This window comes from Vespula vulgaris, chromosome 3 (assembly GCF_905475345.1).
Source record: "Vespula vulgaris chromosome 3, iyVesVulg1.1, whole genome shotgun sequence".
NCBI lineage: Eukaryota > Metazoa > Arthropoda > Insecta > Hymenoptera > Vespidae > Vespula > Vespula vulgaris.
The window spans coordinates 7,395,963-7,413,262 of NC_066588.1; the positions used below are offsets into that span (position 1 = coordinate 7,395,963).

General features: G+C 39.9%; 1 protein-coding gene across 5 annotated transcripts in view; it reads left to right on the forward strand.

The window, feature by feature from the left end:
- Positions 1-17,300, forward strand: part of LOC127062112 (nucleolysin TIAR) — a 387,317-nt gene that overhangs the window by 160,767 nt on the left and 209,250 nt on the right. For all 5 annotated transcript variants that reach the window (XM_050989791.1, XM_050989797.1, XM_050989795.1 and 2 more), the window contains one exon: positions 5,114-5,171. In XM_050989791.1, the coding sequence (XP_050845748.1) occupies positions 5,114-5,171 (58 nt within the window). The remainder of the gene's footprint in view (positions 1-5,113; positions 5,172-17,300) is intronic.

The window sequence follows — 17,300 nt, forward strand, 5'->3', positions numbered from 1 at the left end:
TATATTTATATAAGTATGTAATAATATTAAGTATAGTTATATAAGTACGATATAATTCATAAATAATGTTAAGAAGAATTACAAATTATTTTTAAATCGAGTACTGCGCAATAATAATAATAATAATAATAATAATAATATTGGTATAATTTACTAGCGATTTCGGGAGCTCATATCGATATTTCACATACACATCCCAAAGCCAGACAAACACGTAAAAGTGGTCCTTTCGTAATTTCCCGAAATGGGCTAGGCCTCCGGTGAGCTCACGCGAGCAAAGAAAGTAAACGTTCCCGTAAATTACCGAGTATGGCATTTCCGTGAGTTATTATAGTGTCGGGGTGAGAAAGGCGGGAAGTAGTGGTACGGACTAATGGCGCCATGTGGTTAGAAAGTAAGAAGATATAAGAGAACGCAGGATATGGCACACACGAAGTGACCGAAGCAGGCAGCGACTTCTACACGATCGTAACGTTAGTCAACGATGAGGGTGGAGAACCGACACCACCCCTTTAGTCTCCTCTTGGTGGTGGTCCGAAACGGCCTTGCGCCATTAAACGTACTTATATAAGATACTGGTCAGTGGCCGGCCAAAGTGAGGAGAAAGAAAGGGAAAGAGAGAGAGAGAGGAAGAGAGAGAGAGAGAGAGAGAGAGAGAGAGAGAGAACATCAATCAAGATAATAGGACAATAAATATCTTCTCAGGCAAGGCGACTTCCCGGCTAAGGTCAAAAGTGCAGCAGCTTGCAATTTCTGGCCGATTTCTCTCCTCCCAATTCGTGTTCGCCAGCTTTGCGATAACTCACCCTTCGCCGACTGCAATATGTAATCGGCCAACTATCGTTTTGGATTGGAGTCTCGATAGTGTCGTCTGCATCGAACGAGTAAGAAACTAATTCAAGAAGACAAGAAAGCGTTATAGGCTTTCTTAAATAATTGACATTACAATTATATCGTTCGTGAGATTCCGTTCTTAATAAAGACAACGTAATATAAAAAATAAATTCGATTATTTCGTTCGCAATAGTATTCCAGAGTTAATAAGAGGGAGGAGTTTCGTATGGGATTCGATAGGTATATAGAAAATATCGAACGAGCTCGAGATACCTTGGGAAACGATGTTCCGCTCGTAAAGCTCGGCCTTGTATATAAAGCGGAAAATATAATTTCGTTGTGGCTATCAAAAAGAGTCTTCTCGTTCGTCATAACGAAAGCGTTCGGAACGACGGCTAACGTTCGGTGTAGAGGTTAGTTGTGTAGCAATGGAAGGAGGAGAAGGAAGAGAAGGAGAATGAAAGAAGGAGAATAGAGAGAGAGATAGGTATCTGTATCCAGAGAGCGAAGCAACAGCATAGTCGGCCATTAAGGACGGGGCGTTGGGATAAAATCGCGTCGGCGATCAGAAGATATCTCTCGGAGCGCGGAATATCGTTTGGAATAGTCGTAAATAAATCGTGTGGTCGTATTATAACGTGTTCGTATAGTACGGATACAGAAGCGTTATTTAAAATGAAAGTTTGAAAATACACATAGAATAATACCGCGAGAAGGCGCTTCCGGAAACTTAACTCTTTAATATATAAATATAGCGGGGCTTGGATTCGAGGGCATAAGGCGCGTGTGCATTAACCGTTGAAAACTACGACATATAAAGTTGCTTTGCTCCCCTCGTCTCCACACCGTATAAACTATAAAACAACGGGCTCTGGGCAACGGCGGACGACCTCGGCGTGCAAACCCGGGCTAACTATTAAAAGTTGCAAATTGCTGCAGACACACTGCGGGCCCGTCGTTAGCTCCGCGCGTTCGCCCCACGCGTGCTCTCCGCGAGCGTTACCACCTTTTGCCCACTACGCTACTTCCTCCCTCCCCACCCGCCTCCTTCTGTCCTAACTTACTTACTTACCGGACTTACTTGCTTCCCTTACTTACGAAGTCACCCGCTTACTTACTTATTCCTCGCTCCGTATTCCTTATCCTTTCTTCGCCTTGCTTTTCTCCAGCCTTTATTTAACGTTACTATCCCGCGAAAGAAACTATCCTCCTTCTTTTTCTTCCTTCTATGTATCCACCTCCGGTCGAGTGGTTTTTTACAAAATAGAATGATAGAAAAACGGATCTGTCTCTTTCCATCTCGACGACGATTCGCTAAATTTGTCTAGGTTTACTTTTTGACTTTCCCAAGGAAGATTAAATGGAAACGCGTTGGAGGAAACACTTTGCAAAAGACAAATCGTTTACCGTTAAAATTCGTACTCGCCGTTTTGTCGGTGGCATCGTATGGGAACGTAATCCTTCTCAGTAGAATTAAATGACCCCGAAAAATGATTTCCATTGTTAGGATTATATCCCCCTTCGTTCGTTCGATCGTTTCTTTTTTTATGTTTCCATTTTTTTCCTTTTCCTTTCCCCTCTTTTTTCTTTTTATACTCCGATGTTACGACATGCGGACGTTATTCATGAGCGACATTACACGTTTATAGTGACGGGGCGAGTTCGATCAACCGTAATACGAGAAAAAATTTGTCCGATTTTTAGCGCATTCGTTTAATTGTGGCATTCCATCGATATATTTCAATGACCATTCTACAGCATTTTATGATCCGCGGTGCATCAATAATCGAACAAAGCCTCGGCATAAACGCTTTATCGAGCTCCACTTCTCGTTGCCAGACTATTTTGCCACCACTCGCGCGTTTCGCCATAATTCGGTTCAATTATCATCGAACGTATCGATTTTGGGAGGGAGTGAGAGTGGTAGTGGAAAACGAGAGCCAACCATCGTGAGTGGTTAGCATTCGTGCCCCATGAATACTATGCGATTGCATTCGCGAAATTCGTGAAAAGTGCGTTTGGCTTTACGCCCCGAGACGTAATTTAAGTAGCTCTCGTTCGAAATCGGATCGGCGCGAACTCGAAGCCGATTATAAATGTCGATTATAACTGGCAACGAACGAGAGATCGTCGGTGAGATTTAAATTATTCGATGAGATTATCACTCGACGTTCGAAATCACTGATTAAAGACGCCTAGTATGAATTATAAAACAAGTTACATGCAACGAATTTACGAGAATTACATCGATTAATTGGAAATCCTCGGATCAATGTTCTCGATTCATTCAAGATTGACACACTCTAAGTTACTCCATTATCCATCTCCATTTGGTAATCTCTTCGAGTGTCCGAGCGACGTTCAACAAGCGGACGCGTCGAACACATCGTTTGCAGGACGCTGCAATTACGCTGGTATGTCCTCTAATTGTGTGCAACTTGTTTACGAACCAATACATCTTAAAGCCAACATCACTGGTTAGATATGTATCGTTTAATCTTCATCCGTCTATGCGTATTTGAGGATAGCTCGTATAATAATAATAACTTTGTTATCCAGCTACGTTACGTTGAATTCGTTATTGTCGAATTTATCTTCAAAACTGACTACTATCGACAAAAGTCTCGTTTATTCCATGGACCTTCGTTGGACATTGGACTCCTTACGAAATTGGCTAAATTTAGAAACCATTCACGGATCGATTTTAATTTTAATTCCAAATTTAGTCTCGACCGCTGTTCAGATTCTATTACTTTTAACTTTAGAATTCGAACGGATGAGGATTGGAGAGTATTTTGCGTATCTCGTGGTCTCTGGATGGACATCGGAGTTCTTGCGAAACGGTGTTAATTAGAAACCGAAATTTAGAAACAGACCGAAATGGATAGGTATCGTATTCAGTATATGGCCGAACGTTGCAGAGGAAATAGCAACGTCGACGAGGACCATGGCAACGTCCAAGGGAAATGAAAAGTAACGATTCAATATCAGCACGACCACGGTGTGTCGTGTACCGAATTAAGCTCGTACTGATACGAACAGAATGTCGTCTATGCTGTTCGCGCCATTTTTTCATTATCTACTTTTTCTCTTTTCTTCCTTTTGCAATCTTTCCCTCTCTGTTTGCCCCTTTAATCCTATCCCAACGTTTTCTTCTTTTCTACTTACTACGCGCAATTAGCGCAACTGTCAGCAATTTTTAATTTCGCATTTCGTCATTCGAAAACAATATCACGTTTTTGTTTGTAACCATCGTTTCTCTACGTAAACTCTTACTATTGTTAATGCGTGCGTTATCTGAATTATTCAAATGAGCACTAATAGCCCGGAAGATATTCTACGTTCGTAGCAATTATATATCCATTATGTGACATTATACAATGCTCTCGATATCGTCGTTATCATTCGACCAATTACCATCATTTATGTACGATTATTTTCCTCGTTTTATTTTATCAAATGTAATGCAAATCGAAAATCAAAGAGAAAAATTTAGACAAGGTATAGAACGTTCGAGGAGCGATTCGAACGATTCGGTGACCAAATGTAAATCCAAAAACGAAGGTCACCCGTATAATAGAAAGTTGGACTATCGAATTAATCGTTCGCTTTTCACGCTTTATCAGGGCGATAAAAGCAAAGAGTTCTTTCGTTCCCTTAACTCTTCGTATTTTAGTACTGCCATTTTTCTCTCCTCCCCCGCACCTCTCTCTCTCTCTCTCTTTCTCCCTTCTGCTCCCTCCCTTCGAGAGTGCTTACGATTTCAGCAAAAATGACTTTTACTATCTATCGAAATATCTTGGATGGCAAAAGGAGGAATCGTATATATAGAACGTCGCATAAAGAATCCGTTTTACGGCGTCTGTTAAGACCCGACGATAGCCGACACGTCCCATTTCCGGTGGCCGACGCCGACTGCTATCCTCTACAAGGATAGTGTGGAGGAAGAAGCACTTCCGCATTGGCGCGTATCCACACTCGAATTTAAAAGTATGAACCTCCTTGACAGTAGCAGTATCACCACTGGACAGAAACACTTTCACATTCGAGAAAAGTCTGAATAAATATGAATAAATATGCTCTTGATACTATAGTCGGTAAGTCGAGAGAATCGATATATCTCGAAAATTGCGAAGAAAATATATCCACAAAAAGAAATTCCATTTATTTCATTTCGTTCTCTGTTCTCGTTTCCCATTTCGCGAATTAAACCTTCCTTTTATTTTTAATCCGAAAGCACGTACGACTAAAGAACTTTTCCTCCTTTCGAATGTTGCAGGAAATGAAAGTTAACTGGGCGACATCGCCGGGCAACCAACCGAAGCAGGACACCAGCAGTGAGTACATTCAATTTTAAGATTCTCCTTTTCGATACTCTTTCTTCTTTTATTCCGTACTCGTTTAATCTCTTTCGCTTAAATGTATGGTATAAGAGAACTATGTTACAATATTTCGTTCCTTTTTCTCTTATATATATATATATATATATATATACACCTATGTATATATAACTTTTATGAAGAAGAAGGATAGTTTCTCCGGAATGTCCAGAAAAAATTCACAATGATCACTGTATTAATTCGTCTTATTAGCGTAATCTCGGCCTTTCGTCATTTTGGTATTCATTAAAGATTTATTTGCCGTATTTGCTTCGAGCGCACATTTAACACGATTATATTAAATGCATTAGCTCTGCGTGCAGGTAATCGCAATGGTTTAAAAACAGTATACTTTTTTCATTTCTCGTCAAATTTTTGTCATATGTCGTAATTTACTTTCATTACGGTCGACCGTTGACATATACATTGATTACTGCACTCATCCATAGCTAAAAACGTTACAACCTTTGCCGATAGAACTGCAGTCAATCTTGGAATGCAATTTGCATTTTAACTGACGGTTATTTAACGCGTCGTTCTTTTGATGAATGGATAATCGATTAACGTTAATTAAAGAGAAAACTAACGTCAGTATTACGAAGAAAACTCAATCGAAAATAATTAAGATTCTTCTTCAATTAAGTTAAAAAAAATTATTGTGTATCCACGAGTAGATTTAATGAATCAATTGATTATTTTTCTTCTTAAATTTAGGAGAAGATTCACGAGGAGAGCTTAAAAGTAAAAAAATCTTTGGCAAGTTTATCCGAAAAATTTTTCTTTAGAATATGAATATTCGCGAGTTCGTAAAGTTCAAGCGCTCCGGGATACCGCTTTATCGTTTCAAATATTGCCAGAGTATACGCTTCTATGTATTTTACAAACTACGACATAAAACTTGGAATAATAGCCTCGTGCGTTTCTATAATAATGTCTACGTACAAGGGTTACAACGGAAGCGCCACTGGTTAAGTATTAAGCGTACGTCACTTCGTAAGTTTTTTTTTCTGTTCTGTTACGAAACATAGTCTTCTCTCTCTCTCTCTCGAAAAAAAAAGAAGAAAAAAGTACATTATTAGTAGTAGTATAGAAAAAAGTAAATTATTTTTGCATAAAATAAAAGATGATACTTCTTTAACCGTTCCATGGGAAGAATTCGAAAAAGGATTTGTGTACACACATATACTATTTATGTACCAACAAGTGTCAAAAGATGTCCATAAATGGCACATGCAGCAAGAAATCCTGTTTATGCCGTCACATCCCCGTAAATTCAATGTAACACCCTACTCCGAATCGCTAGACAAAGACACTGAGTATGAGACTGTAAGTAGGTGTTCTTTTCGTGAGTCGGAGAGACGCGAGGATAGCATAAATGTAAAGTATCAGATCGGATCCTTTCCCTCTTTTCTTTTTCCTCTCGATACGCGTAAAAAAAACGCATGTAGTCCTCGAGATCCCCATAATGTACGTACATATCTACCTAGAGGTACACGTAACGAGTGTACGATCGCATACGAGTGTATATCTATGTACGTTGGGCGTCGAACGCGTGTGCGTACTTGAAATTCAGTGAGAGCCGGTGGCAATATTTAACTCAGTCTGAAATTCCTCTTTTTATGGACTTGTAAAACCGTGACAGGCACATGGGACCCGATCCCGACGTTTCTCTTACGCCCATCCCTTCTCTTTTCCTCTCTCTCTCTCTCTCTCTCACACACACACATACATACATACACTCTTTTCTAGCAAGTTGGCCTTCCATCCAACATGCTTCTATCTTTATCTCTCTTTCTCTATTTCTCCTCACCCTTTTCATCCTACTCCTCCACCCTCCAGTTCCGCTTCTTCGACCGCTTCGACCTCCGTGTTCCTCCTCTTCCGACAAATGCAAAACTAAAACCGTATCTCCCCCTATTCTCTCGGTAAATATGGCCAGGAACTACGCTCCACACGAGCAGCACCATCGTCATCCACTCTTCCTCTAGAGAAGGCGGGTACTTCTTTTTCCACTGTTCGACCAGCCACCCTTCTATCCTTGCGATGAACAAGAGAGAAAGAGAAAGCGAGAGATAGAGGTACAGATAGATAGATAAAGAGAGAAAGAGAGAGAGAGAGAAGGTGTATCGGTGTGCAGTGGCCGCAACTGGAACGAGGGTATGTTTTACTTTTCCGCGAGAGACTGCTAGTAAACTCCGACATTGGTGCACCTGCGCGCATCCCGCAACTGCAAAGCTGCGTCCCGCAATCGTCTACGTGGAAAATGCGTGCATACATCTATGTACGAATGCATGCATGCACATATGTATGTATGTATGTACGTCTATATGTATACGTTTGGAATTTACTCGACTGAAAGTGAAACTATAGTAGCAGCTTTCGAACGAGTGTACAGTTTATTCTACCGTGTTACATATTTTATACGTAATTATTCTACTAGTAGATGATCTATTTAGGAGAATAATGTTACGTCTATGGAATAGCATAGGTTAAAAGTTTGAAAGGATATCAGTAACCAGTAAGTGTATTTAACACGTTCAGATAATTTTGATATCATTGTGTATTTCGTTAACGTTAATACATAATAAATGTATTTAAACGCATGTATATACATTCTAGAGCAATTCCCTTCGTTCTCTGTTTCGTAGCTAATCGACTAAAGAGAATCTTCGGAGAATTCCAGTGATATCGTAATGGGGAAATCCCCATTTAGCAAGTCCTTGTAAGACAGCATAGTATAAAATTGTTCTAGTTCCGGATGAGTCGCAAGTCGCGGAGTTGTAAGTTACTTTATGAAATAGGAAGAGAAAGAAAGAAAGAAAGAAAGAAAGAAAGAAAGAAAGAGAGAGAAAGAGGGAGAAAAAGAAAGAGAGAGGGAGAGACAGAGAGAGCGCATCACGATGTATAGGCCAGGAAATTTAACGCCAGGATACGTTGACCAAGGGCGACAGTGTGCCGCTTGCCATTGTCTCCATTTCCAGCTTTTACTCTCTCTCTCTTTCTCTCCCCCCCCCCCCCCTCCACTCACCCCTTCCCTTTCTCTTTCTCTTTTTCCCTCCCTTTCGTCGCATTTTGTTAGCCCCTCTCGTTATTTTTCTTCTCTCCCTTCCTATTTTTCTTTTCTTTCTTTTTAGCAAAGTTACTACCTGGGTCGACAACGAGAATGCCACGGATTGTGGTTTGTTAACGGCTGCCTCGAGGAAAGTGGAGATTATAAATTTGCGTTTTAAACTGACGCATATGCAGCGAGCTCTTATATCTGAATATTCATCTTTAACGACGTCCGATAGAAAATTATATCAGCTATTTTCATTCGTAAAAATGTGTTACGCTAGATCTAATAGTTTCGATTGTTTACCAAATGCTTTTTTAATCTTTATAAATTTTCCGTTCAATTAATTAATATCTTTGGTAACAGGCCACTAATAACTCATTTAATTGAATATTATGGAACTGCAGGAGATTTGTATTCGATCGTGGGTGTAATTTTCTCAGGGTGAACCGATTATACGAGAAGCTATCGATTGATGTGTATGTCATGTTACTGTATCATGCATCGAAGTAGTACACAATTTGCTGTAATTCGTATCCCTAGGTATCAGATGTTCCGCGGTATACAAGAGAGAGAGAGAGAGAGAGAGACAAAGACAGAGACAATAACATTTACTTGCTATACTGTACAAGTATACATGAATATCTCGTGTAACTGAAATTTACACTACGGTGATTATTGCTTTACAATTACAATTGTTAGAAAGCTTTACAATATATCCAAACTTCCGAGATAATGTTTGCGCATTCAATCTTCGTATTAACGAGCACGGAAGATACGTATGTTTTAGAAAACATACTCGTTATCCCATACTCCCTTAGTTCCCCGTTGAAAACATACAACATTCGCAAACTAATTTTACGGTATATCGATTAAAGGTTATCGAAATGAAAATTAATAATTAATAATTAAGCCATTAATTATACGCTCATGCATTTAACGCAATAGAAAACATACTCACCAATTGAAAGAGATATTCGGTATTTCCTGTGATAATTCGGATCTCTTTTAAACTCCTATTGAGTTTAAACTTGGTTTTTGACAATAAAGAAACAAAAGGAAGAACAAGAGAAAACGAAAAAGCTGCGTACCGTCATAATTACTATAGATAATACATATTACCCTTTTATAATTACGAACCGATACTATCCAGTCAGAAAAAAATTCTTTTGTATACTTTTCCATTTCAAATAACAATGTATAATTGTAGACGAAAATAACGGATATTTCGTTGGTTGTTGCTTTAAATAGATGGGTTTACCTCCCAACGAATTACCTCTTTTACGATTGAATGCATTTATACGATCATCGATAGAAATAAAACGATGTCGAAAATTTGTTTACGATAGAAAGAGAGAAAGAGAGAAAGAGAAAGAGAGAAACTGAAACGACGTGAGTGGAAACGAGAACGAGAGAAAAGAAAGATCATTTTGTACAGAGAGAAACAGAGAGGCAGAGAGAGAAAGAGAGAGTGGGATAGAGAGGGAGGATCAGAGAGAGAGAGAGAGAGAGAGAGAGAGAGAAAGAGAGAGAGAGAGAGAGAGACAGACAGAGAGTCGGATTGGGTATTCGTTGGCTGACTGCGTAATCGTGCATCGTTTTTCCTGCATTATGAATCGCGTCGGGAGATAATCGCGCGAGTATTTACGGGGCTTTTCGGCACAAAGGGGTTACAACGGGAGTCCCACTCGCGCATTCCGTTTATCCCTGGCAAAGCGTTTACCGTTAGACCATAAGCCGCACGCCTTTGCTGTTTATATACATTACTACGGCCGTTATCGTTATTAACGAAATACAACTTGTCGTACGTAACCCTGTTTCTCTTCTTCTCTTCCTCTCTCTCTCTCTCTCTCTCTCTCTCTCTCTCTCTCTCTCTTTGTCTCTGTCTCTCTCTCTCTCTCTCTCTCTCTCTCTCTCTCTCTCTCTCTCTCACTCCCTATTTCCATCTCCTTTTTCCTCTCTTCTCTCTCTTTCTTTCACCCTCTCTATTTTCTTTTCTTTTTCAAACCCTTCGGACGACTGGTATTTACAAATTTCATCATTCAGTTGGTGATAATCTTTAAAAGAGATCGTAAGGAAGGCTAATTACAGTAAACTTACTGTTTTTGGGTCTTTTAAATCGTGACTTATTTATATACTTGTATGTGTACCACTGTATTTCTATGAAGAAGAAAAGAAAGATAGAAATAAATGAGATCAAAAAGAGTTCAGGTCGATGTTCCAAAGATTTCATATAAAAATACATAATTACGATATACATATGTTTACGACACTGTTAGAAAGAATATCGTAAAAATCGCAGTCAACTTGAGAAGTCCTGAGGAAAAGTTGTGTCGATGTATTTCATGACAATAGTAAAGCAGTAGTAACATTTCAAAGGAAACCGAAGCGCAAAAGGAAAAGGGAACTTTTGCACGGTCGAATAAATATTTTTCGAAAAAGCAAGTCCGCCCTTTTTCAAACTCGACGCAACTTTTTTATCTATCTATTTTATCAAACGTTCGACTGAGGGAGCGTTAAAAAAGGAATAAAAGAAATAAGAAAAATAAAACAAAAAACGAGAGAGAGAGAGAGAGAGAGAGAGAGAGAGAAAGAGAGAAAGAAAATGATAGAATTGAAATCCTTGTTAAAACATAAGAACCGTGTGGTCAATGTGTACAATGTGTCATTTTTCTAATGTTTTTTTTTTGTTTTATTATATTCACAAAATGAAACTTGAACAAGTTGTAGGAAGATAATATTGTAAAGGTTTTAATTATAACGAAAATTATAATAGAATTGACAAACTCGACGGGTGACGAAGGAACAAATGAAAAACGAGAGAGAAATGGGAAGAGAAGAGGAGAGGAGAGGAGAGGAGAGAAGAAGAGAGCACAGGTGTCCGAAGTGGTGTTAGGCAGGGATCCGCGAGTGAACGTCGCGTTTAACCGAGAACACGGAGCAGGATCGACGGACCGAGAGAGAATGGGATTTGGCGTAGGAGACAAGTGCATCGCGTATTCTCTTTGTGTCCTCGACGTTGTACCAAAACCCGCTGGCAATCCCTCCCCGCGCCTATGCACGGCAAACCTCATTTTAGAGACCAGGGACCTCTCTCTCTCTCTCTCTCTCTCTCTCTCTCTCTCGCTCGCTCTCTCTTTCTCTTTTACTCTTTGTCTCTGTCTCTATCTCCGTCTCTGTCTCTCTATTTTGCATTCTCGTTCGCTTTCTCGCTCGTTGTTGCAAGAGCATCGCGTTTCGTCCAGTTACCGTCGAAGGCCTCCTGCCGATGGCATTTGTGGCTAGGCCATCGCCATCGGTAAACCACCGTCGCAGCGTTACAACGTTCGAGAGATCGGGTGTCGGCATCATATGGAACGGCCGACAGCTAGAAGAACAGGACACCAGGAGTTACATATATGTATGTACATCTCGGATTATGGGACTTGTCGCTCGTCCACTCTCTACATCGTCGAGACGAATTAACTCGTTTACCGTTGGGACCTTCCATCGTCTCTTTCGTAGTTCTACGCTTGGAAAAGCCGTGGACGTGAAAGCTGGTGTCAGAGAGAGAGAGAGAGAGAGAGAGAAAAAGAGAGAGAGACAGAGAGAGAGAGAGAGAGAGAGAAATAGAGAGAGGAATTCGTTGATGTGTTAAAGCGAAAGTTAAATATTAGAAAGTAGAATTAATCGAAAATAAAAAAATGAAATAAGATGTTAACTTACAGGTACTTTTGAAACTTATTCGCGTATCGAGTCAACGATTATAGGAAATAAAACTGCGAAGAGTAAGGCGAGTATAAGATACCAATGTAGATTCCTTTTGTTTGCCTCGAAGAAAGTTCGAGTTCCTTCATTAAGGAACTCCGAGAACGGGCCCAATCTATCTCTCTCTCTTTCTCTCTCTCTCTCTCTCTCTCCCCCCCTCTCTCTCTCTCTCTCTCTCTCTCTCTCTCTGTGTTTCTCTTTGCAATACGTTTCTCTCATTGAAGTTATCTCGATTGGTAAGGACCTGGATAAATTACGAAAGATTCAAAGTACTTCCTTCGTGCGTCACCGTTTCTTCTTCATAGCCTCGTGTGTAGCACACCAAAGAATCTTTCTTTTGCATTCATTCGTTTTTCATAATTTACTGGGCGATCTTTTTTATGCATGCACTTAATTAACATCGTTAATTCACGTTCTTTTATTACCAAGCGGAGGAACAAAAGAACGTTACGTAACATTACAAAATTTATCAGACGTTTTCTACGTACTTTCTTTCTTTGTACACTTTCCTTATTTGAGAGAAAGAGAGAGAGAGAGAGAGAGAGAGAGAAAAGAAAATTGAAAAAGAAAAGGAAACAATTTTTGTCCTCGGTAATATTCCTATATTTTATCAGTGCTTATCAATCAAATATACTATAGTCACTATTTATTTATATGATTCTCTAATAAAACATTTGAATTTTTTGCTTTATCCGTTCTTAATCATGATACAGTTACAATAGACGTCATTGTAATTAATATCAGAAAGCATAGTATCGTACTGGAGATATGTCGAATCCCGTTACATGTGATTGTTGCGTTCAAACTTGAATGTACTCGACGTATCTGTGTGCTTCTATGACCGACAGTCGCTAATTGGTAATAGAAACTATTCAAAGTGGAGTGATCGCTTCTCATTTGAAGCGAATATACATATAAAGCTCTTCATATTCGAGAATAACGTTCAGATAGTTTCAATTTCTCGCTTTGACTTTCCTGCTCTGTACGATCGGCTTCTCAAAGTAATCTTTCAGAAATGCATTATATATAATATATATCAACATCTCTCTCTCTCTCTCTATCTTTTTCTCTCTCTTTTTCTCTCTCTCTATCTCTCTCTCTTTCATATTATTTAGTCGTTAGAATAAAGGGGATTATTTAGAGATTGCGAAGGTACAGTGAAGTAAACAAGGGAAAAAAAGATGAGCATTGTCGTATGCTCGACGCGCATTAATTAGTATCAAAGAGACATTTTCTGAATTTTTAACTCTAGTATTCGTCTCTCTAGAAAGCATTAATATCCGTGGATCATACGACAAAGGAAGAAAGAAATAGAAACAAGAGAGAGAGATAGAAAGAAAGAGAGAGAGAGAGAGAGAGAAAGAGGGAGAAAGAAAGAAAGAAAGAAAGAAAAGGTGAAGATTCTTTAAGAGTAGGGGTAAGGATTATACGCGATTTATGTGGAGAAAAGAGTAGGATTTTTATATGCTACTCGCATCTCGCGTACAATTCAACATATACACGAACGGGATTGTGATAAACGCATAGATGCTATTCTGTGAGCTTTCTGGTAATGCTGACAATGATGGTGTTGGTGGTAGCGATGGTGGTAGTGATGGTAACGGAAGAAGATATTAAAAAAACATAAGGCATGATTACGTTCGCGCTCGCAGCTCGCTTACCTTTTATCCTGGAAAACAATCAGACACTTGTGCAATTTTTAGTCACGGACGATACGTACAGTATGCCGAGTGCAGCGTTACAAAGGAAATCTGGACGAGAAAAATTCATTATTTTCGAGCGCTACGGAGTAGCTTTAAGGATTATTTTCACGTGCGCCCATCGGCGTGTTCGGTTGATGGAACGATACGAGCTTTAATCAAGTTAATGCAACCCGCTGCGTACGCGCGCCTACGAAGCGAAGATTTCGACGCACACGTTCAACGGAGAAAAAGGGAGAGAGAGAGAGAGAGAGAGAGAGAGAGAGAGAGAGAGAGAGAAAGGGGGAGAGAGACAGAGAGAAAGACCGAGAGAGAAAGAGACAGAAAGAGAGAGAAAGAGGGAATGAGTGAAAAGGGGTGAGAGAAGGGATGTACAGGTGTGACGGATTGTTCGCAAGCGTACGTTCCAAATGACATTTACAGGAGGACTTCGATAACGGTGGCATCCAATGTCGATCTAAAACTGGGAATCTGAATCGACATTTTTCCCAGATTGCTTCGAGGAAAACTACATATCTAGGTGGCATGAATGTAAACTCATTTATATCGATATTTATACTCGGTGTATATTTTTAACATAATATATATTATATAAATTTTAATTTACGGTTAATTTTCTAAGTTGCGTAATAATTCGATATCAGTGTGATAACCAGGACAATCGTTAAAAAGTTGAAAGAATCGAATCGGGAAACAATCGAATGAATCGTAAGCGCGACATTGGCTTTTTTATTCCCTTCGATTTCGCTTTAAAAAGGACGACTCGCGTAGGCGTTTATTTACATCCCATCACGCTCTTCCGTCTCTTCCGTTATTTCTCGAAAAAGGAACGGCCGAGAGAGAAAAAGGGAAAGAGGAGATGCGCACAGGAAATGGACGAAGCATCGTGCTACGCTAAGAGTTCCCGTAGGATGGATAGCATCAGGGGTTGTCCCTTTTTCGCGAGGCATCGAACGAACGATATACGAGTAACGTAAACGCGAAACGTAAACGCGAAATATTTCCCAAGGCCGAGAGAATCACTGCGATCCCTGGTGTGTGATAACTCAGGTGTCGCGAATAAGCTGACCCCTCTTTCGCCGAATGCAACACCCCTTTATGCAACAACGCACCCTCGACGATTCTACCCCTTGAAAGCTTTCCTCTTCTCTCTCTCTCTTTCTCTCTTTTTTTTCTCTCTCTCTTCTTTCTCATTCCGCCTCTTTCTCTCTCTCTCTCTCTCTCTCTCTCTCTCTCTCTCTCTCTCTCTTTGTCCGACAACGGCAGAGTCGGAATACATGTCCTACATGCCCGACGATTTAGCATTCTATCGTTTTACGGCACTCGTTAAACGCACCGCAAATTCGAATCCCGTGATGAAATCCCTATCTCTCTTTCTCTTCCTCTCTCTCTCTCTCTCTCTCTCTCTCTCTTTCCATCTATCTCTTTCTCTCTCTCTCTCTCTCTCTCTTTCTCTATTTCTCTCTTTCTACATATCCGCGTATCGTTTTCTCCCGTTTTCACATGACCGTGCATTCCGAGCGCGGTCGAAAGAACAGTGCTTTTTTGAAAAAACAGCTCGTATAATGCTCGCTCGACTCTTTCGAGATTTTTCACGTTTTTCCAACCTTCTCTGCTTTACCTCCACTCTTCATTCCTACGAGAAAATATTAAAATAAGTATTCTCTATTGTTGAGCGTTATTGCATATCACTTTTCAGACGAAATATTCTCTTTACGAGTTTATCGAATGAGAATGAACAGTTTTTTCGTTAGAGAGGCAGAAAGAGGAAGAGAAAGAGAAAAAGAAAGAGAGAGAGAGAGAGAGAGAGAGAGAAAGAAAGAGAGAGAAAGAGTAGCCTCGAGCGAAGGAGAGTAGGTAAGAACTTTCACGAAAAGTAAAATGGTTCGCTTCATAATAAGAGAGAAGATGCAGAAGAGTATTATATTAACAACTGACCTCTTTTTTCTCTTGCTCTCTCTCTCTCTCTCTCTCTCTCTCTCTTTCTCCTCCTTTCTCTCTCTTTTTCTCTTATTTGTGATACACAACATAACCAAGCTTCGTATTTAATTACCTAGAGAAGTAAGTACCGACCTTTCATCCGTTTGAGCGGAAGCGAATAACGATTTCTCGGAAGATATTAACGGATTTTCCGGGCTTGCATCGAGGATAAGAAGAGAAGAGGATCCTTTCCTCCTCCTTTCTCTTTCCTTATTTCCGAAGACGTTTACACGAGATGGCAACAGTGAGATAGTACTATAGTAGGGAGCTTGGAAAGAAAGGAGGATAGAATTTACGTGAAGGTGTCGTGGCTGCTCAACGCAGGAGGTCAACGTCGAGAAACGACGACGAGGAAGAGAACGTAAATTTACGGGTTCGAGCTAGTAGGAAAGGGTGAACGGAGAAATGAATCACGTCGCTGTATATCTGCATGTCCAGATAGCAGGGGAGGTAATTTTAAAATGCAGAATTTCCTCTTTCTTTCTCTTTCTTTCTCTTTTTATCTCCCCTTATTTCTCTTTCTCTCTTTCTATCTATCTATCTATCTATCTATCTATCTATTTCGTACTTTAATGTACACGTGTTATCCTTCTTAGCTCGGAATGGAAAATTATTTTGTCGTCCTGACACGTGAAAGAGGGGTCCCGTGTGAAAAAGGAGACAGGAAAAAAAAGATAGGAACGCGCTAGAAGGGATGATGGCGTCTCTAGTAAAGAACCCGCGAACGATATGAAAAAGCGAGTTTATGGGAACCGTAAAGATTATACCGTGAAGAGTGCTCGAGTATGCTCCTTATTTCTAACGCCTTCTTCCTCGACTTCTTCTCTCACCGGTCAACGAGCATAGTCGACGTGTAACACATGTTTTATGGGAAGTTTCCTGTCAAAATGTCGAGTCTTGAAAATGATTTTTCCTTAAAAATCCACAAGGTGTAATTTTTTAGTCTTTCATACGTGTTTTTAGGCAAGTAATATCTATAATATAATGAAATGAATATGAGTTATTGATTTGGAGTAAAACAAGAAATGGCCTCGTTAAATATCGAAAAATCGGCTCATTGAATTGTTTATAATCAATGCAAATTAACTCGCGCATCTTATCTATGCATACTTATGGAGAAAGATGTATATTGTGTTGAAAAAACGAGAAAGAGTAGGTAGGTATTCATGTGCTATTGAAAGAGATAAAGAGAGAGAGAGAGAGAGAGAGAGAGAGAGAGAGAGAGACAGAAAAAAAAGAGAGAGAGAGAGAGAGAGAGAGAGAGCTAGAGAAAAAGTACGAGAGAGTGAGAGAGAAGCAAACGCGCGGAAAGCAAAACGAAGTTCCACGTTAAATTAATGATGATATAGAACAAGGAATAGCGCGAGCGCGAATAAATTTTGCCGGTTTTGCGGAAGTGCTAAATGGAAAATTGTGTTTCCAAATGAAACGTTGCGAGGTGAAAATCTAATGGCATCTGAATTATGGCCGTATAAGAACACCGGCGGTACGCATAAATATTCGCGAAATGCCGAGTCGTGTATCATCGAAATAATTCGAGCGTGCCTAACGGGCTCCGTCCTGAAATCGGTATAATTTTCGAAAGAACCGGATTCTCTTTTTCTATCT